This window comes from Cryptomeria japonica, unplaced genomic scaffold (genome assembly GCF_030272615.1).
Source record: "Cryptomeria japonica unplaced genomic scaffold, Sugi_1.0 HiC_scaffold_1059, whole genome shotgun sequence".
Lineage (NCBI taxonomy): Eukaryota > Viridiplantae > Streptophyta > Pinopsida > Cupressales > Cupressaceae > Cryptomeria > Cryptomeria japonica.
This window is the reverse complement of record NW_026729704.1, coordinates 1-22565: the sequence shown is the minus strand read 5'-3', so window position 1 is coordinate 22565 and position 22565 is coordinate 1. Positions and strand designations below refer to the sequence as shown.

General features: G+C 34.0%; 1 protein-coding gene across 1 annotated transcript; it reads left to right on the top strand.

Annotated features, from left to right (window-relative positions):
- Positions 1–2586: 2586 nt before the first annotated feature.
- Positions 2587–3435, top strand: LOC131051900 (uncharacterized). Its single transcript, XM_057986490.1, has one exon. The coding sequence runs from the start codon at positions 2655–2657 to the stop codon at positions 3126–3128; it is 474 nt and encodes a 157-aa protein (XP_057842473.1). The 5' UTR covers positions 2587–2654; the 3' UTR covers positions 3129–3435.
- The last annotated feature ends 19130 nt before the right edge of the window (positions 3436–22565 follow it).

Here is a 22565-nt window from a genome sequence, read left to right as displayed (position 1 = left end):
TGAATGCATAGTTCATTGCAATAGTGCTTAAATGTGAAATCCAAGAAGAGGGCTTTCGAATTTGCATCCTTACCTTTAGATGAACCCAGAAAGAAGACTATTGTTTTGACATCTGATGGTCATGTTTTCTAGGTAAATAAGGGTGAAAATGATTTGGAGATGAAGCTTCCAACAAAGAAGACAATGTTATGGCACTAGTGACTTGGTCACATTTGTGAGAAGGGTCCTAGAGCCTAAAAAATAAGATCCTTGTTTAAGGTCTTGATGATTGTAATCTCAAGTTCAACTTTTATGAATATTGTGTTCATGGTAAACAACACTGTGTTTCCTTGTATTCCAATTCTCATAAGTTTTCTAGGTTTTTAGATTATATTCATTAAAATGTGTTTGGTCCTATTAATGTTCCTTCGAAATGTAGATATGTGTATTTTGTCTCTTTCATAGATGACTAGAGTAGAAGTACATTTGTGTATTTTCTCATATGTAAATCTGAAATTTTTAGTCAATTTAAGGAATTTAAATCCTTGATTCAAAAACAGAAGTTCTAGATTGAAGCTATAGTCATTGTGTGTTATTTGATTAACAAATCTCCTACTTCTGCGCTAGTTGAAAATACACCCATGGAGGTGTGGTCTAGTAAGAAGCCCTCATTGAGACATCTCAGAGACTTTGGTTGTGAGGCATGTTCACAAGCACTAAGTGAGAAAAGATCAAAATTGGAGAACAAGGCAGTCAAGTGTATCTTCATCAAGTACGGTGTTGATGTTAAAGGTTACAAGCTTTGGGATCCAATTGCAAAGAAGATGCTCTATAATATAACTATGATCTTTTATGACTTGAAACCTTCTATTATTAATTTGCATCCAAAGAAGGACGAGAAACAGAAGAAGGAGATAGTTCAGATTCCTTCTACCCCTGAGAAAGAAGAAGTATGAAGTCCTATTGGACCTAATAATGAGAAGAGCTCAAGTAGTTTTAAAATTTATAATGAAGAGCAAGAACCTCAACCTCAACAATTGAGGAGGTCAACCTGTGATAGAAAATGACTTGATAAATATGGTTATTCACTAGAAAGGTTTGGATATTCTTTGTTGGATTCCATATGCATATTTTCCTTGATTGTTAACACTAATGAGCCTAGGACTGTTAGAAAGGCTATGTGTATGCATGATGTAGATTCCTAGATAGAAGTCATGACTAAGGAGGTACATTTTCTTGAAGGACAGATACCCATTGGATGTAAATGCGTGTTCAAAAACAAATTGGACCACATCTAGATGACAGTGTTGAGAAGTCCAAGGAGTGATTAGTTACGAAAGGATATTCTTAGGTGGAGGAAATTGACTATGGTGAAATATTCTCTCCTATAGCTAAGCTAACATCCATTCGATTCCTGTTATCACTTGTAGCAACTTATAACTTGGAAGTTGAGCAAATGGATGTGAAGGTCCAGTGTTCCTTCATAGTGATTTGGAGGAGGAAATTTACATGTTACAAACAAAGATAGGTGTCATTGTATTGAAAGTTGCTATGTGCAACGTGTCATGGGATTAGCAAGGTGTTGTTTCTGACACACCTTATCTCTTGGGCATCGAAGATGGCTTTGGAAGCCATGGGCACATACTTCTCTGTGTTGAGCTCTATTTATATGTTGATGCCTTGTTTTTTTTTGAGAGACAAGTTGGTTATTTTCTAAGGCATTGTTATGCTGCCACAATTGTTCTCGAATACTATGTAAAGGTTGGTGTTGCTGATAATACAATTGACTATGACTTTTGGTGGGTGGATAATTTTCCCAAATGAATTTTCCCATGCACATTTCATATTATGATTTTATAATTGTCTATCTAATCTGCAACAGTTTAAAAACTTTTAAGAAATTTCTACATTCTCTCTCTTATCAGATTTACAATTTGAAAGCATTATTCAACACTTTAAGTTCCTTTAACGAGAGACGTGAACATTATGAATTTTTTAATATATTATGTACCGTAAAATATTTAAAATCTCCTGTATGAAAAGAGCAGAATTTTCGTCAAAACAGCTTTCGTCCTCTTCCGTGCATGTACAGGACAACGTAAATGGATAGAAACGGCTTATAAATACAACATGCCATTGTATTAGTCTGTGATGGACCATAGGTCTGATTAAGTGGCTAGAAGCTATTGGTTCTCGAACGACATTGTAAATTAAGTCTCTTTTGGGTTCTTATATTCTTTTAGTTTACTTTTTCATGCTGTGTCGCCTTCTCGTTTTGTTTAGTTACTGAGGTGCACACGGTAGACAAAAGATCGTACAACTCTTATCCACACATAATCCTGAATTTATATCATGATTAGGTGGAAACATTTGACAGCCAACCAAAAACATAAAATTTTAGAATTTCATTTTGCTATACATGCCTCGTATTTAATAAGTCTAATCTGGCTTTAGAATGAAAACATGAGATTTGTAGTGCAGGCGATGAGTCTCTTTCCCGCTTCCCCAGACTTTATCCCTCTCATCCAATGACTCGTCGACATCTTTCAGCAATCCAAACCACAAGCAAACCGTTCTTCTAAAGCATTCTTTGAATGTGCCCTCAATAAAGACACACCTCACTCTTCCTAAAAGTCCTCAATCTGGAGGTCTGAAATCGTGTCTAAAGGTAATACATGGCAGAAAAGAAGCCAGATTCATTAGCAAGAACATCCTTCAAGTCTAAAGGTAAACCAGTGAAGGTCGTTCATATTGGAAACCCTAAAATTGTTATAGCAATCGAATCCGAATTCTCTGCTGTTGTGCAGTCCCTCACTGGAAATAAGAGGCCATCAGCCAAGTCTGCTACTTATGATTCTTCGTCATTTACCCCTAAAAGACTGAATAGGGATTGTTGTGGTAGTCAAGTGAAAATACCCATGTTTGAAGATCAATTCAAATTTCGCCCAATGCCCAACAGTAGCCCGCAGCCCCCACTTTCTCATCAAATGCCTACAATTAGAGCAGATAGCGTTTCTACATCCGAAGTTCAGCAGAAGGAGATAATTTCTGATGTGTACAACTATCAAACGTTTGACACACTGGAAAACCTTGGAGACGCCCAATTTTTCCAGTTTTTGTTCCCATATTTATGTGATGAGCGAATATGAAGTATTCTGAACAATCGACGGATCCTGTAAAAAGTCCAGGCATTACTTCTTTTTATATTTTCCCTTTCTAGAGCGAGTGCTCATTTTGCAATGTTTAATTTCAATATTATTTCTGTGCCTTTGAGCATAACTAAGAGCTTGTCAATTGTGAGGTGAAAGAGATTAAAATCTCATTTTGTGTTTATTATCTTCTGTATGTTTTGGAGCCAGTTATACTTACATGTAATATGGATGTGATAGTATTGGCAAGACTTACCAGTAATAATCTCAATTGTCTATGGAATCACCTTTGCACTGCAGAAGGACTCGGGGGACATGTCGCTTTTGCAATAAGTCACTTTCTACTGTATTTATCTTATAGTTTTAAGATTTTCCATATAGTTCTAATGATGAGTGATAAATTGTATTTTTTTTTTCATGTTTTAGTAAAGTGATCTATTTCTTCCAATATCTTGAATCAAGAAGGTTTGCTGTTCTCAAAAGTTTTTTTTTTAATATTCAAGTCTACCTATAATTGTTTTGTAATATACAAAAAGAGGTGGGTTTTCTCGCGAACTGCTAAGCCTTTTTATTACTACTTGAAAGTGGTAAGGCTCCTTGCGCACTAATCTGTGCACAGACTGGTAATTCCTCATAATCAAATTATGTTCGGTCTCATTCGCCAACCACTTAATTGAATGGTTCAGCATATTTAGGCATTGACATCCAATTTCTGTTCAATCTTCTTCACTTGTTCTTTGGTTAAACATATGAGTATCTTCCTCAACCAGACGGATTTATATACCCTTCCGTTCTAATCTGTGTACTAGAATTTTATAGTTTTGTAGAATAAAAACAAACGTTCTTTGACAGAGAATTACAGTTCAAATGATATAATAGTGATTGTTTTTAATTAGAAGTCAAATAGGTTTTGAGAGGACCCACAACTTCATACAATAGGTTTTGAAAGGATCTGAAATCTTCTGGATTTAGCAGGAATCCAGAATCTAAGAATGGAATGTTACTAAAAGATGTATCAAAGACTTTCAATAGCCAACCAACAGCCACACACCAGAATGTAGGCATCAAAGATCTGGCTGAGACATCCATGTGACCTAAGCCAACAAACAAGAGAAGTTAAATACACATTAACAAAGGGTTTTGCAAGGCTCCCATAACCTGAAATATGGGTTTTGATAAGGCTCCTATAACCTTCATTGATATTAACACAAATATATTACATAAAAAATACACTAGAACAATGGGTTTTGAAAAGGCTCCCATAACCTTCCAAGAAATAAAAAGCATCTACACCTCCCAAAAAACAAGAGCCAAGACAAAGGGCAGAAACAAGGGATTTTTGTGGGCCCCTCAAACCAACACTAAGGTTTTTGGAATGACTCCCATAACCATCAAGAAGAGAATAACGGAGGCCCCCAAACAACAGGACCCCATTTCACTAGCAAAGAGAAGCTCCACGACCAAAAAAGAAGCCCTCGCCACAAAAGGGAAAGCAAAGGGAAAACCCAAAGGAAAGAACAACCAAAAGAGAACCTCCCTAACACCCAAGAAGCCAACCACCAAACAGAAGAGCTCCACCTCAATAGAAGAGGAACCCACCAAAAAAAGAAGTAGAAGAGGAAGAAACCACCAAATAGAGAAGCCACACCCTAACCTTCCCCGCATTGAAGCAACCAAAGATAAGATTGGCCTCCCAAGCATAGCTTTCAACCTATTCCCCATGACATGACACCACCTCCATAGGGAATGCCACCTATAGAAGAAGAAGAAAATAGTAGAAGGAGCCAAACCCAATCCAAGGATTTAAGAATAATTCCCACCTCTAAAGGAGAAGATTCCCCCTCCATATGAGTCACACAAAGAAGGAACAAAGGCAAAGCAACACTAGCCCACAAGCTAGAAATGAGAACAAAAAGGGCATCAACAAAGCCAAGCATAACCACAAAACCAGAAAGACACCAAAACCAAAAAACAAGGAGAATAAGAAGCCTGATTATGCCCTTGAGAATTTGCAATAATAATACAACCAAAACAGAACAAAAGGGACCACAACAAAAGATGTCTCACAAAAAGGGACCACCAACCCAAAAGACACATAAAACATCGAAAACGGAGACACCTGAGATAAACTAACCAAGGACAAACCCAAGTCAAAATGTAGAGCCACAATCGAAATAGAGGAGGGAGGCAAAGACAAAAGAAGACCAAACACACCAAAAAGGAACAAAAGGGTATAAGAGAGAAGAAGACTAGACACAGGTTGCAACACAACTACTCAGAAAAATCCATGCCACAACACCATTGACAAAAAACAAGGGTGAACAAACCCAAATACAAAAAATAGAGACCACAAAGAGGAAAAAACAAGGGAAAAGAAAAAGAGACAAAGCTCGCCCACACTCACCAACATCATCTTCATTGGTAGCATCACCCTCCTCACCTGTAGCTTCATTCCCTGCTCCACCAATTCTTGAAACCCTAGGATGTGCCCAAACGCTCCCGCTCCCACTCCCCATTTGAGGCATTCTTGATATAATAGTTATTGTTATGTAATGGGTTGCAACCTTTTTCTCTTACATATCTTAATTAAAAATACAAAGATAATAATATAAATGAATTAAATTCTAAAAGATAGAAATAAACAACTTAAAAATTATTATTATTATACACAAATTTTAAGCTGAATTATATTATGATAAACTTATATATGCCTACAAAGTCATTCTATTGAATAATTAACAAACCCATCCCCAAAGAAATTGTTCACTGCAAAGTTTCATTAACATTATAATAACACAATATTATTAACTACAAATTGATGGTTTGGATCATAAACCTAATACTCTCCTCTTGATTGAAAGGGGATTGAAAGACGATTTGCAATATCCATCAATTTGCAACATCTTGTCACTTTATAAAATTGGCCTCCTATCTCCCATAATAATTAACATGTGCTAATAATATGTACATATCTTTATGATGCTTGATCATTTGCATCATATTCTTGTGCAAGAAACACCTCGCAATCTTCTACATCTAGTTCCTTATGTCATTGCTTCACATAATTTGAAGATGCATTGTCTCTTTCTAACACTACTTGACATAATCATACTTAAATTCATCTATTAAATGCCTCGAATCATATGTACTACATACAATATGAGCAATTTCTTATTAGCCAATTACAATGACTACTATTCTTACGATTTCTTGTACTTTCAATCTTCAAGGCCATTATTTATCCATGACCAACTATTTGACCACATATCAACTAACTAGATACTTTACCACTAGTTCTTTAGTATAGGTAACACTTGTCAAAAGTATTAAAATGTTCACTAACTAATCTTTAAAGATTACTTTCTCCCCTATCAATCAATATTTTTACCCATTCTAAATTTAACATGTAAATCATAAAGAGTTCTAAATCACAAATGTAAGATAGCATGGAAAAAACTAAACAGTATTCCTCCTTTAATTTTGCCAACTATTTCTCCTTTCCATTTGATGTTGTCCTATCTGCAATCCTAAAGTTATGAATAATTTACCTTCCCTAAACATGTCTCTTCTAAATCATAAAGCCACAATAGTTTATATGCAATGTATCTAAAATTTAGAACTAGATCCTTTGCATGGAATGAAGTGGATCAATTGGTGGAATGATGCAATTATCTATACTTTGTAGTTTCTTTTTGTTTACAAGAGACGACATGTCCATTTTTTTTTATTGTTCACATGCAGCCACCACTACTTTAGAAGCTCAATTATTCAAATCCGCCACTCAACTTTAGGTGGCTCATCTTCTCCCACAAAGTAAATTTTTAATGTTCATTTAGGTTGACAGGATCAAATTAAGCTCAGGTACATTGGCTCAAGATCATGACAAAGAGACAAAGGAATTTTTTCAAACTCTTCATTCTCATCACACCTTTGATTCACTTAAGAAGATTTAGGAAGGCCTACAACTCCTCTAAGAGCTACTTTAAGGAATTTTTTCAAACTCTTCATTCTCATCACACCTTTGATTCACTTAAGAAGATTTAGGAAGGGCTGCAACTCCTCCAAGAGCTGCTTTACATTATTCAATCTTTATTTGGCACTATAAACAATTTTCTTGGCTCAATATTATATTTGTAGTAAGTAACATGCCTTGTAGTAATGTCTTGCTATCATCCATTTTCAATCATCTAATTCCCAACACATTCTTTATGGAGTCTCAAGAAGAATCTTAAGAATGCATTTTTTTCTATGGTCAATTCCAAAGCCCTTGGCTTAAATGGCTTTCCATGTGAGATCTACAAAGCCTTTTAGTATATGCTAGGTGACAACCTCCACATTTTTATCTTAAAGCTATGCACTCTAGTTCTTTAGTTACACTTATAAACGAAGACAACATTAAATTTATAAAGGCTAGTAATCTTGAAGACGTAAATAATTAGCAGTTGATCATACTTCTCAAAATCTCCTACAAAATAATTGCTAACAGATTGGCCCTTAAGCTCTACGCCATGTTTCTTTTAGTTGTTTGGGTGAAACACTAGATTCATTAAATTCAAGTTTATTTCAAATAATATAACTATCATTTGGAAATCAATGAATTGGGCTCATTATTCCCAACAACTTGTTATCTTTATCAAAATTGACTGCGCAAAATCCAATGACCATATTCAATTGTCATTCATCCCTTCAATGTTGCACAGGATTCAACCCTTGGTTTATTCACATGGTTCAAATACTCTTTGTGTATGGTTATACTTGCATTGCCATTTCCAATTACCAATCAAATTCTTTTAGAAAATTTAGGTCCAGTTGACAAAGTTTCCCCCTTATCTAAGCTCTTCATATTTTTGCAATTGAGGGCTTTGGCTATTTATTGACACAAATTGTTTACCAAATGTGTGTTTAGGGGATCTCCTTCCCAAGTTCTCCCAACAACCTGTTAATGAATCCATTCTCACTCTTGTTCAATAACCTAACAATGGTAAGAAAGTTATGCAATGTGCGGAATATTTTTGCCAAGCCTCTAACTTTAACACCAAATGAAAAAACATACTTTTCTCTAAGAAGTCTTTACCCCCAAAATCTACTTGTCTTCACCCATTTGGGTGGAAGAAAATTAATCATGGGAAATTTTAATTCATTTTCTAGACATTTGTTTTTCTTTCTAGGTCTCCACTTCAAAGCTTTGGCAAGCCATGCTAATGAGGTTTACAAAAAGGTTCAATATTGGACCACCAAACCTTTTTCTCTTGTTCAAAAAATATAGTTTTGTTATGAAATCCTAGCCACACACATGCTTATTAATCCTCATATTGTGTTCCCTCCAAAGATACCAACCTGAAGATAGAGAAGTTTCTTAGAGATTTTCTTGAATCCTCCAATGAAGCATAGTATGCATTCCATCATGTTGCTTCAGAATTTTGTTGCCTTCCTTATAATTTTGGAGGAATTGGTTTGATTTACATTTACAAACAAGGCATTGCCTTGTGTATCATATGGATCGTCCGAGTCATCTAAGATATTGAAGCCTAGAAAATTCTTGCTCAACATTATATTGGTGTTGTGACACTTGTAGGGTGTCAAGAGTTTCTTGACCCACTAGAGTAATACTCCCTACATAGTGGCCTAGGTGTCTCTTTGTTTTACCTCTCCTAAAGGTTGTCAACATGGATGTAACCCTTCAGTCAAGCATGATTATGGTTATCAAGGTTCTCACTCTCATGCTCTTTGATCCTGGAATTAAAAGGGCTCTATTGTTTATGGAAAATGGTTGCGACCCTGAAGGCAACACTCGAGTTCTACTCTTTTGTGTAAAGGAGTTGATTGGCTTTGTTGAAGCAAGTTCCATCATTTGTAAGTCGTCATGTCTCTCATTTGCACTTAGCCTGTCAAGGAAAATCCCTAAGAAAAGATGACACTCTCGCTATGCAGGAGCCAATTGATGATGGTGTTCCTAGAGATGTGTTGGAAAACCCTAATGATCAAGGATCTTTCCTCTATTGGTATTGCATTAATTGCATAGAGTTTTTTAGATTTTGCCCTTTTTTCTTTGTCTTTTTTTTTCAGTTGTTATCCTTTTAAACTTTGTAGATGTAACTTTTTACTCCTAAAATTTCTTTATGTGATTATTGTACTATTTTATTATTATAAATAAATCATGTGTTAAAAAAATATTCATTTAAAATAAAAATATGATTTGTAAGTTGATTGAGTTCAACTGATTTTATACTCTTTTACCATATTGTAACACTTAAGATTGTTTAAACTGATTTTTGTTGTGATTTGTCATGCTGTCCTTAGTCTTACTATTTCCTTTCATATAGACTCTAAAATCCTCTCTTTGAAATGCTATTTTTTTTATTTCAATCTTTTAGCTTTGACCGAATTAAATGAATGTTTAAGGCAAGTCACGCACATGAAAGTTCTAGAAAGATTGAAAACTAGTGCTTGAAAGACTCTTAATCAGAAGAATAGTAGGTAAAGTGATACATAGTCAAGGTCGTCTGTGGCGGACAATTTTACACGTCACATTGTTCTCCTTTCTAGATGGAATACTGATTATCTCAAAGACTGACTGTGAATAAAATGTTGACCATCGGAGTTATGTGGTGACCTCAACGATTGAGCAATGATGTACATGATGACATCCCCTGATATTTCAAGTGTAACCTCTCGTTTGTATCAAGTTGTCTTACGTTGAACCTTGTAATAGTACAAAATAATTATATTAGATACATTAATATTTTAAAGGAAAATAATGGAATCAAATGAATATGTGAGTTAAGATAAATTGTCTTATACTAATTATTAATGAAGAGTCAATAATAAGCTAAATATGTTCAAATGATCATGAGTGATGTTTGTTTTCAATCTTGTATTTTAATGTTTCATTATTTATTATTTTGTTTTCATATGATAACGATATCATCTCATTTTGAAGTGTATATTTATTTATTTATTATATTTATTATTTCAGCATAAATAGTATTATAAGTTAAGACATTAGCCAAAACATATGCACATAATAGATGATGTGAGATCCAAATCAAAGATCCTAAAGCATCACAAAGATAAATGGTCATCTATTATGATTATAAAATTTAAAATTATTATTAATAAAAGTGGCAAGATGCTAATAATGTTAAGTCCATTTTATCCATTCTCACACAATAATAGTATTATCTAAAATTAATATGAATTTATTGAAGCTACTTTGTTCAAAATGAATAATCTAATAAACATAGACCTAAGCTTAAGAGTCAAAGTCTTGATAATTATTTTATAATATGTTGGAGTAAATAAATTATTTATTTATTATCCTTAAGTTCCACTTGGGTATTAGTTGTCATAATTTGATATTTCTTAAGCGCATAGGTATTTGTACCTAGGTAGGTATTCTGTGTTGCTACTTTAAAATTTTCATATCCATTTTAGAGTGCCAGTATGACTGCAATCAGAGAACTGTGGAAGATCAACTAAAACAGGTTTTTGTGATCAATGGGGGCATCAAAGAATATGTGACTAAATAAATCATTGGCAAGAAGTACTTGAAAGGAGCATACATAGAACTGCTAGAACGTTTTATCAATAGCGTTGTCGAAACCTCTAGCAATATTGACTAGACAAGGTATGAAATTAATTGAATGGTCAACCTTTGGACTATGTATGTAATAAGACTTCACAAAACTGTGTTCTCTTACAGAAATTGAACAACTTAAGATCATTAAAGTAATTAGAATACTAACCCTCTGCAACAATTTAACCCAAGGAAAAAACACCTACAAATACTTTTAAAATTGGTATGTTATATTTTGAACAATCATTCAATTAAATTTTTGCATATATGATCATTATAGACAAAATCCCTAAATTGTGGTATATCATAGAACTTTGGTCAAAACAACTTCTGCTGTATGAAAAGAGCAGAATTCTCGTCCAAACAACTTTCGTCCTTTCTCATACATGTACATGAGAACGTAAATGGATACAGTTTTGGCGTCTTATATTCATTTACTTTACTTTTTCCATGGTGTCTCGCAACGAATAATCATTCTCGTTTGTTTAGTTACTGAGATGCACACGGCAGTGGAAAGATCGTACAACTCTTATCCACACAGAATCCTGGAATTATATGAGAGCCAACGAAAAACATACAATTCTAAAATTTCATTTTATATATGCCTCGTATGGAATAAGTCTAATCTGGCTTTAAAATGAAAACATTATATTGTTCTACTAGTGGGTAGTCTCTTTTCCGCTTCGCCACACTTTCTCCCTCTCTTCCAACGACTTGTCGACATCTTTCAGCAATCCAATCCACAAGAAAACCATTTTTCTAACTCATTCCTTGAATGTGCCCTTAATAAACGCACTCCTCTCTCTTGTTAACAATCCTCAATTTGGGGATCTCAATTTATTCCTAAAGGTAATACATGGCAGAAAAGAAGATGGATTCATTAGCAGGAACATCCTTCAAGTGTGAAGGTAAACCAGTGAAGGTCATTCATATTGGAGACCCTAAAGTGGTTATAGCAAGTGAATACGAATTCTCTGCTGTTGTGCAGTCCCTCACTGGAAATAAAAGGCATCACCCAAATCCGCTATTTATGATTCTTCATTATCTACCCCTAAAAGACTGAATAGGGATTGTTATGGCAGTCAAGTGACAATACCCAAAATTGAAGATCAATTCAAATTTCGCTCAATTCCCAACAGTAGCCCAAAGCGTCTACTTTCTCGTCAAATGGCTACAGTTAGAGCAAATAGTGTTTCTACATCCGAAGTTCAGCAGCAGGAGATGATTTCTGATGTGTACAACCATCAAACGTTTGATACACTGGAAAACCTTGGAGACGCCCAATTTTTTCAGTTTTTGTTCCCATATTTTTGTGATGAACGAATATGAATTAAGAAGTCCAAGCATTATTTCTATGTATATTTTCCCTTTCTAGAGCGAGTGCTCATTTTACAATGTTTAATTTCATTATTGTCTCTGTGCCTGTAAGCATAACTAAGAGCTTGTCTGTTTATTATATTCTGTATGTTTTGTAGCCAGTTATACTTACATGTAATATGGATGTGATAGTATTGGCAAGACTTACCAGTAATAATCTCAATTGACCATGGAATCACCTTTGCACTGCAGAAGGATTTGGGGGACATATCCCTTTTGCAATAAGTCACTTTCTACTGTATTTATCTTATAGTTTTAAGATTTTCCATATAGTTCTGATGATGAATGATAAATAGTTTTTCTTTATTTTTTGGTCATGTTTTAGTAAAGTGATATATTTTTTGCAATATCTTGAATGAAGAGGGTTTTCTGTTTTCAACAGTCCCTTTTTAATACTCAAGTCTACTTATGATAGCTTTGTAATATGCAAAGGAACTACTTAGAAGTGGTAAGGCTCCTTGCGCGGTAATATGTTGAGACAGACTGGTAATTTCTCATAATCGAATTTTGTTCGGTCTCCTTCGCCAACCATTTAATCGACTAGTTAAGCATTCTGTTAAATCTTCTTCATTTGTTCTTTGGTTAAACTCATGAGTATTTGCCTTAACCAGACGGATTGATGTGCCCTCCCGTTCTCATCTGTGCACTAGAATTTTATATTTTTTAAAAATGAAAATAAAGTTCATTGAAAGAGAATTGCAATTCAAATGATACAATTGTGATTGTTATGTAATGGGTTGGGCCCTTTTCTTCTAATAAAAATATATTTAAAATATTAAAAAATACAAAGATAAAAGTTGAAATAAGAAATTTTAAATGATAGAAATAAACATATTGAAAATTATTATTATTATTATGTACAATTTTTAATCCGAATTATATTATGAGAAATTTATATTGGTCTATAAAGTCATTCTATTGAATAATTAACAAACTAATCATCAAATAAATTGTTCATTAGAAAGTTTCATTAACTAATAATAAACTATTAGACTAACACAATATTATTAACTTAAAACTGATAGTTTGGATCATAAACCTAATACTCTCCTCTTGATTGAAGAGGATTGAAAGATGATCCACAATATCCGTCAACTTGCATCATCTTGTCACTTTATAAAATTGGCCTCCTCTCTTCTGTACTAATTAACATGTGTCGATAACATGTACATATCTTCCTAATGTTTGATCATTTGCATCATATTCTTGTGCAAGAAACACGTGCCAATTTTCTACATCTGTCTCTTATACCATTGCTTCACACAATTTGAATATACATTGTCTCTTTGTAACACTACTTGACATATAATCATACTAAAATTCCTCTATCAACATGCATCTAATCATATTTACTATATGCAGTAAGAGCAAATACTTATTAGCCAATTACAATGATCACTATTCTTGTGATTCCTTGTACTTGCAATCTTCAAGTCCGTCATTTCTCCATAGCCAACTATTTCACCACATATCAACTAACTAGATACTTTACCTATATTTCTTTAGCATAGGTAACACTTGTCAAAAGTATAAAAATGTTCACTAACTATTAAAACTTACTTTATCCCCTATGAGTCAATACTTTCACCGATTCTAAATATAACATGCAAATTGTAAAGAGTTCTAAAATCACAAACATAAGATAGCATGGCAAAACTAAAAAGAGTTCCTTCTTTATTTTAGCCAACTATTGCTCCTTTCCAATTGATGTTGTCCTATTTGACCACTTACTAATACATTTCCATATCGAGTTGGAGATCTTCAAGCCTAATGTTATGAAGAATTTATCTTCCCTAAACATGTCTCTTCTTAATTATAAAGCCAAAATAGCTCATATCCAATGTATCTACAATTTGGAGCCATGTCCTTTGCATGGAGTCAAGTGGATCAATTGGTGGAATGATGCAATTATCTATACTTAGTAGTTTCTTTTGATTTACAAGAGGCAACTTCCCATTTTTTTGTCATTTCTAACACAAAACCAGCATTGCTTTAGAAGCTTAATCATTCAACTTCACCACTCAACTTCATGTATCTCATTTTTTCCCGCAAAGAAAATTGTTAATACTCATTTAGGTTGAGAGGATCAAATTAAAGCTCAGTTGCATTGGCTCAAGATCATGGAAAAGCCACAAAGGCATTTTTTCAAACTCTTCATTCTCATTATGCCTCTAATTCCATTAAGAAGATTAAGGAAGGCCAAAACCTTCTCCAAGAGCTACTTTCAATTCTTCAATATTTAGTTGGCACTATGAACAATTTTCTTGGCTCAATATTCTACTTTGGGTAAGCATCTTTCCTTGTAGTAATGTCTTTCTATCATCCCTTTACAATTATATAGTACCCAACACATTCTTCATGGACCACCACTCTCAAGAAGATGTTAAGGAGACATTTTTTCTATGGCCAATGACAAAGCACTTGGTTTAAATGACATTTCATGTGAGTTTTACAAAGCCTTTTCAGATATGGTAGGCAACAACCTCCACATTTTTACCTTAAAGCTATGCAATTTGGTTCTTTAGGTACACTTATAAATAAAGGCAATATTAAATTCATATCCAAGGCTAGTAACCTTGAAGACATTAATAATTGGTGGTTGATCATACTACTCAATGTCTCCTACAAAATAATTGCTAACACTTTAGTCCTTAAGCTCTACACAATGCTTCTTTTAACTGTTTAGGTGGAACACACCAAATCCATTAAATCCAAGTTTATTTCAGATAATATAAGTGTCATTTGCAAAGGAGTGTATTGGGCTCATCATTCCCAACAGCCTATTATCTTTATCAAAATTGAATTTGGAAAATCTAATTATCATACTAAATTGAGATTCAACCCTTGGTTTATCCACATGGTTCAAATACTCTGTGTATGCCTTTACGTGCATCACAATTTCCAATTAGCAATTAAATTCTTTTAAAAAAATTAGGTCCACTTAACAAGGTTTCACCCTTATCCAAGCTCTTTATATTTTTGCAATTGAAGTCTTTGGCTACTTATTGGAACAAATTGTCTCGCAAATGTGTGTTTGGGGGATCTCCCTTCCCTGGTCCTCCCAACAACTTGTCAATGGGCATTACATGCTAATGAATCATTTCTCACTTTTGTTGAATAAGAGAACAATAGCAAGCAACTTAATTGATGTCTGGAATATTTTTACCAAGCTTCTATAAGATCAAATGGAAAATGAATCTTTTCTATAAGGGTTCTTTCCCCCCACAATCTACTTAGCTTCACTCATTTGGGTGGAAGTTGATTAAAAATGGAACTTTTACCATTTCCTAGGAATTCCTTTTTCTTTCTAGGTCTCCTCTTCAAATATTTGGCAAGCGATTCTAGTAAGATTTACAAAAAGCTTCAATATTGTATCACCTTTTTCTCTTGCTAGAAAATTGTTGTTTTGTTATGAATCCTAGCCACCACACATGCATATTAATCCTCATGTTGGGTTCCCTCCAAAGCCACTTACTTAAAGATAGAAAAGCTTCCTTGAGATTGCCTTCAATCCTCCAATGAAGCACGCTATGGTGTCCATCATATTGCTTGGGAATTTTGTTTCCTTCCTTATAATGTTGGAGGAATCATTTTGCCTTGCATGCCAAATAGATCATTGGAGTCATCTAAGGTAATGACGCCTAGAAAATTCTTGTTCACTATTGTATTATTGTTGGCACACATGTATGGTATCAAAATTTGCTTGACCATTGGACTAATACTCCCTACATAGTGGCCAAGGTGTCAGTTTTCTTTACCTCTCCTAGAGGTTGTTAGCATAAATTTAACCATTTAGTTAGGCATGATTGTGGTTATCAATGTTCTCATTCTCATGATCCTTGATCCTACAATTATAAGAGCTCTATTCTTTATAGAAATGGTCGCAACTCTATAGGTAGCACTCTGGTTCTACTCTTTTATGGGGAGAAGTTGATTGGCTTGATTCAAGAAAGTTCCCTCCTTTTTAAGTTGTTGTATCTCCCATTTGTACTTAACTTGTCGAGGAGAAACCTGAAGAAAAGGATGGCATTTTTACTAGGTGGGAGCCAATTGATGATGTTGTCCCTAAAAATGTGTGGGGAAACCCTCATGATCAAAGATCCTTCCTCTATTGGTGCTGCATTAATTATGTATTGCTCTTTAGCCTTGACCTTTGTTTTTGGTCTTTTTTATAGGTGTTATTCTTTTAAACTTTATAGATGTACCTTTTTACCCCCAAAATTTCTTATTGTACTATTTTATTATTAATAATATCATGTTTAATAAGAATATTTATTTAAAAAATACATGTGAGTTGATTGGGTTCAACTGATTTTATACAATCTTACTATATTATAATCCTCACTAGATTGTTTAAAGTCATTTTTGTTGTGATTTATCATGTTGTGCTTAATCATACCATTTTCTTTCATGTAGACTCTAAAATCCTCTCTTTGAAATGGTATTTTTTTCTATTGCAATCTTTTTAGATTTGACCAATACAAGAAGTAGATATGAAACCAGCAAGCCATCTTGCACATGCTTGAAAAGAATGAGTACTACTTTGACGGAATTAAATGAATGTTTAAGGCAAGTCACGCACATGGAAGTTCTAGAATGATTGAGAACCAGTGCTTGAAAGACTCCCGTGCCAGCCGTCTCCTCCGTGCTTTGGCGTTTTCTTGGAAAGGGTTTAGGTAGTTGCCCACAATTCCTTGTCAGAAATGTTGCACTAAACGGTGTACATGCACTCCAGACTATTTGGATAGAATCTGCACCTTTTTCATTCCGAAATTTAATAATATTTTCTGCGGCTGTAAAACACGGAGGCAATCACTTTGAGAATTTTCACGGCTGATTTGGCTAGTAATTTAGAAGACAATCCGGAACAAGACTCTTGATCAGAAGAATCGTAGGTCAAGTGATACCTAGTCAAGGTCTTCTGTGGCGAACAATTTCACACATGCTATTGTTCTCCTTTCTAGATGGAATAGTGATTATCTCAAAGACTGACTGTGAAGAAAATGTTGACCATCATAGTCATGTTGCGAACTCAACGATTAAACAATGATGTACATGATGACATCCCCGGATATATCAAGGTTAACCTCTGATTTGTACGAAATTTTCTTCCGTTGAACCTTGTAATAGTACAAAATAATTATATTGGACACTTTAATATTTTAAAGGAAAATAATGAAATCAAATGAACATGCGAGTTAAGATAAATTGTCTTACACTAATTACTAATTAAGAGTCGAGAATAAGCTACTATGTTCAAATAATCATGAGTGATGTTTGTTTCATAAAAGTTGTTTCGATCTTCCATTTTAATGTTCTATTATTTATTATTTTGTCTTCACATGGTAAAGACGTCATCTTATTTTGAAGTGTTTAATATGACGAGAAGATGGTGCAACTAGAGCAAAAGTTGAAAATCTGCATTCACAACTATTACTACTTCAAGATCAAAAAGAGCTAATCAAGAGATAGTTCAATCAACTAAAAGGAAGCAGGAAACTTAAGACTTAAGACTTATATCCTTGACTGGTTCCCTATCTGATGTGAAGAAACTTGATCATAAGATGATTGTGACAAGCAGTGTTGATGACGCTGAGGACTTATACATTCAAATTGAATGTCAAAATTACATCCTATCTTCAGCCAAAGTACATTGGAATACAATTCTTGCTGATCTTAAGGTAATTTACCCTCTAAGTGAGTTGTAGATAGCTCCTAATAAGATAAACTTTTTGAATATGTAAATATGTGGAGGATAAGAATAAAATTTGCAAAGAGAATGTACACACACCCTTGTATAGAGGAATATTTTTTAGGAGATTATTGCTACATCTCAGGGAGAGTTTGTAATGGGCTAATACAGTTAGGGGGAGCATAATTTTGGAGCAAAATCTGATGATGTCTCCTTACCCTTTTTTCTTGATGTCAAAGAGGGAGAGAAATACCATGTAAATATGTGTTGCCATTAATGAGAATGGGAGAGATTGTTGTAGATAGTCCATACAGTATGTTGTCATTGATGTCAACCATGCTATACTAACTCACTTGTATGTCTAAGGGAGAGACTATTCTTGATATGGTATCTGTATGTTATATTTATGGTATAGTTCAACCTTGTGGAGATATTGCAAACAAAGATTCTACATTGTTTCAATATGGGAGACAAGGAGTAAGTAGTTACTATTGTACACAGTTGTACTAGTTCATGTTCATAATGCATATGTATTATAGATAGTCTAATTTGTGTGTCTAAATTATGATGAGAAGATGCAAACACATGTTAGGGTATGATTTCAAGTTGTTCACAATAATATCTCATCAATCTTATGCACTACTTTTCATGATATGATTTGAAAAAGTTGACCAAGACATAAATAGAATATCTTTTAAGGCAATTTATCATGTCCAAATTCCTCCACATTGCAAGATTGTCTTGCAATTCTGAAGTTGAGATTGTCAATCACTCTGAAGGTAATATTTAGGTTTTCATGTCATAGCATCTTCTACAAAGAAATTTAGAATTGATTGTTCTTTAGATTGCACCATGGTAGAGTAAAGTGTCATAGCAGCCAGCCAAAATGCTCTACATTCCTCTGGATTGATAAATATGGTTGTGCGGATTTGTGGACATGATAAAAAAGGTATAAGAAATAATCCATGCATGTTTCAGATGATTTGTATACTAGAATCCATACTTCAAAGAATTAGTATGATATAGTTAATCTGACATGGTCTATTTTCATTTGTTCAAATGGCTTCCATACTTACACCAATACATAACAATCATATGTTGTAAACGAAGTTCATAGGGACACCTTGCAAGGATAACAATACTCATATCTTGATTGGAATAATGATATTTGTCTTTGTCTGGTAGCAAAAGGGATAGATGTTGGTGATTTGTTGTTGTTGGGCCAAGAATACTTGTGTTCTCACTGGGGTAATGATCCTATGCATTTGTACTTTAATTGGGAGATGTGTTGGAAAGATCAATTGAACCTTGTGCCTATGCATTTGTACTTTAATTGGGAGATGTGTTGGAAAGATCAATTGAACCTTGTGTTGATCTATAATTTATTATTTTCATGATATATGTGTTTGAGGTTGACTAGTAAAGTAATTCATGCTTTCAAATCTATGTTGGTCCATTGGAGCTGACCTAGCTGATGAATTAAGATGTCATGGAGTATATATATTTAGAAGATCAAATCATTTGCAAGTATGAGAAGAGTTGAAGAGTTGTGTAAAAAACGAAACTGCACCATCCACATATGATAGATGTATCTTCATAATACTTCAAATTGTCAATTGATATTTGTACAGACATGTTATCTTAAGGGAGTTGCAAATTATTTTGGGTTGTAGACCATAAATTATAATGCATTGTTGTTATCACTTGTGAGGCTAGATTTTGTGAGTAGATCTAAGTAGATTTTCTCATTGTTCTTCCCCTATGGAGTTTTATACGTATATTTGGTGTGCCCGTGTGGAATGATGTTCTGCATGCTTATCCCTCTAACTTTCCCTCTGGTAAATCTAGTTTGAAAATTAAAATTGATGTTCGAGTTGATTTAATTTGAGAAGATATAAATTCAACACCCCTTGCCCCCACCCTCTCAATATCCTATGTGTTCAACACCATCCATAATTAGTATGCATACTACCTTTCATAGATTGTTCATTCCTCTCTTTGTTCCAACATGATTGTTTAAAATGATTCTTCAACCCACAAATTCTATAAGGGTGAAGATCCCAACACTTCATTTTCTTGTGTCCTTCCATGTGACAATACAGACACTGCATACATTCCTTTCTTTAAGCTAATTTTCATGAACCTATAACACTAACAACATCTTATCTATCTTTATTACCATACCCAAGTCCTTAATATTTTAGCCTCCTCATTGGCTAAATGGGATCTCTTATTCCTTGCCCATGCTTTCCTAGTCCTTTTCCTTTATATCGCATTTCTTGCATGTTCTTCAAGCAAGTATTATTTTAAAATAACCTTAATTTTTGACATTACAACTTGCACCTACAAAATTTGGAGATTCACACAAATCCTTACTATCAACTTGACCATCTTTGCCTAAACAAATTTTGAGTACATCATCTATATCAATTGATTTATCAAAGGAACAAAAGATATCTTTTGTGCCACATGAGACTTCATAAACTAATGGCTTTGATTTCAAAAACTCATTTTCTTTTTTCACCAAATTCTTCTTTTACAAATCTCGATTCTCCTTGATTTCATCAAACAATTTTAAGTTTTCTTTCAATTTTCCATTTTACTTTTTAACTTTCTCTAATTTTTTTAATTTTTAGAATATCATTTTCACATAAATTTTCATAAATATTTTTTCATAACTGCCTTAAATTCTGAATTACACTTTTTAAACTTCACCAACTCAAATTTCAAAAAAATCCTTCTCACACTTTAAATTTGCATTTTCTTTCATCACTTGCTGGTCAAAATTAATATTGGTAGCCCAGGTTACCGTTTGAAAATGGAGGAATGTTTTTGACGCCACAGAAAACCAAAAGAAAGTATAGATTTAATTTGTGAACCCGCCTGTTAAACGTTAGTTCACTGACCTAATATAAAATAAAAGGAAATCGCAGATTGTTTGAAGAGGTGAAAGAAATATGTATATTTTGCTAAGAATAGCTGTATCTTGAAGAAATTGTAGGTCGAGCATTGCCAAAAATGAAGGTGTTTCAAGTGGACGTTGTGGACGTTGTATAAGGTTAGAAGATGCCACACAAGAAACTAAACATCCCAGAAAGGATAAGAAGAAGAGCTTGCCTGACAAGTGTTAAGAGATCGTAGAATAAATGAAAGAAAGGTGCATGAAAGCCACCAAACAATTGTAGTATTTGCAAGAAAGAAAAAATTTGAATGGTTGTTGTAGAATGAATCACAGCAGCAAAGTTCACAACCATTCAATCAAATAAATTTAATTGTAGAAAGGAATGGTTTGTTTTAATGAGAAATAGTAGTAAAAAATTATAAAGAAAATTAAATTTAATGTGTGAAATGGGTATTATAGAAGAAAAGTTATTGTGAAATGATTTGATAAACAATTTAAAAAATTTGCAAGTGAAAATAAAATGATGAGATATCAAAATTAAAAGAGTAAACTAATTCATAAGATTAATCAATTAATTAAATCAATAATTTGCAACATATCAAAAGAAAATAAGTGTCTAAGGTCTAGATTTTTACTATACAATGTTTCATTTGATACAAATAATTTTCTATTTTATAATAAAATTGTTTTAGATAAAAAGTGTAAGGTTTGAGATAACAATGTCTTTGAATCTACTTTGTCTATTGTGGTGATGATAATAAAGGATCTTTTTGGTAAATATTGTTTGTTTAATGATGATTACGAAAAAAATGAATTATGATGGGAAACATCTTGAAAGGTATGAACAATTAAATAAAGAATCCATTAAACCAAAAGTGAAATCACATAATGAAGAGTTTGAATATGTTTTTGAATAGGATAAACAAGTTTTGAGGGGACCAGAAAACCCATACAACAGGTTTGAAGGGACCTGAAACCTCCGGATAACACAAGGATCCGGACCCAGCAACAGGACGCTGCAAGAAACTCGATCAAAGACACCCAACAACCAACACTAAACAGAAGCCAACAAGATTACTATGTTGACAAATCCAACAGATCTAAAACACCTAAAAGATCATGAAGATAGAAAACAAGGGTTTGTCTGGCACCCTTAGCCAACGAGCAGAGTTTTCCCAGGAACCCTTAACTTGAAGCAAAATCATCTACAAATCTTCAGCAAAACCATATCCTAACCAAAAACAAAGACTAGCTATACTAGGCCCTTGAAAATTACCAGCATGCAACCTAGCTCTGAAGAAAAACCAATAAGTGGGGTTTTTCCACGCTCCCTCAACCTTAAAAGTGGGTTTTATAGGGCTCCCACAACCAGAAGAAACATGGGGATTTTGAAAGGCTTCCCTAACCTCATCCTTGGGTTTTGATAAGGCTCCCAGAACCACAAAAAAGGGTTTTGAAGTGGCTCCCTTAACCACATTAAGTTGGAACGGAGGCCTAAGCATAACATCATCCAAGCTAGCAAGCATCCCCAAAATCCTCACCTCAATAGGGAAAGACAGAAAAAAGACTTGAAAGCAAGGATTTAGCAACCAAAAATGAACCTCCAAGACCACCAACAATAGACCAGCAATAGACCCTGAAGGCATCCAATGATCAAGCCCAGAAACAAACCACCAACAACCAGGGTAATCTGCAATCTTCCCCTTACTCCTGGCGACAAACATCACAACCACCAAATTGACCTCAATAGGATAACGATTGTTACCGAACCCCACCATCTCAATCTCAATAAAAAAAGTGGCCACCTCAATAGGGCTGAAAGGAAACAACCCAGCAGGGTGAGATATGAGAGACAGAAGCTAGACCAAGGGGACAGACAGAGAAAGACCC

Excerpts from the sequence above, each read along its gene's own strand:
- LOC131051900 (XM_057986490.1), top strand. The coding sequence starts at position 2,655 with ATGGCAGAAAAGAAGCCAGATTCATTAGCAAGAACATCCTTCAAGTCT.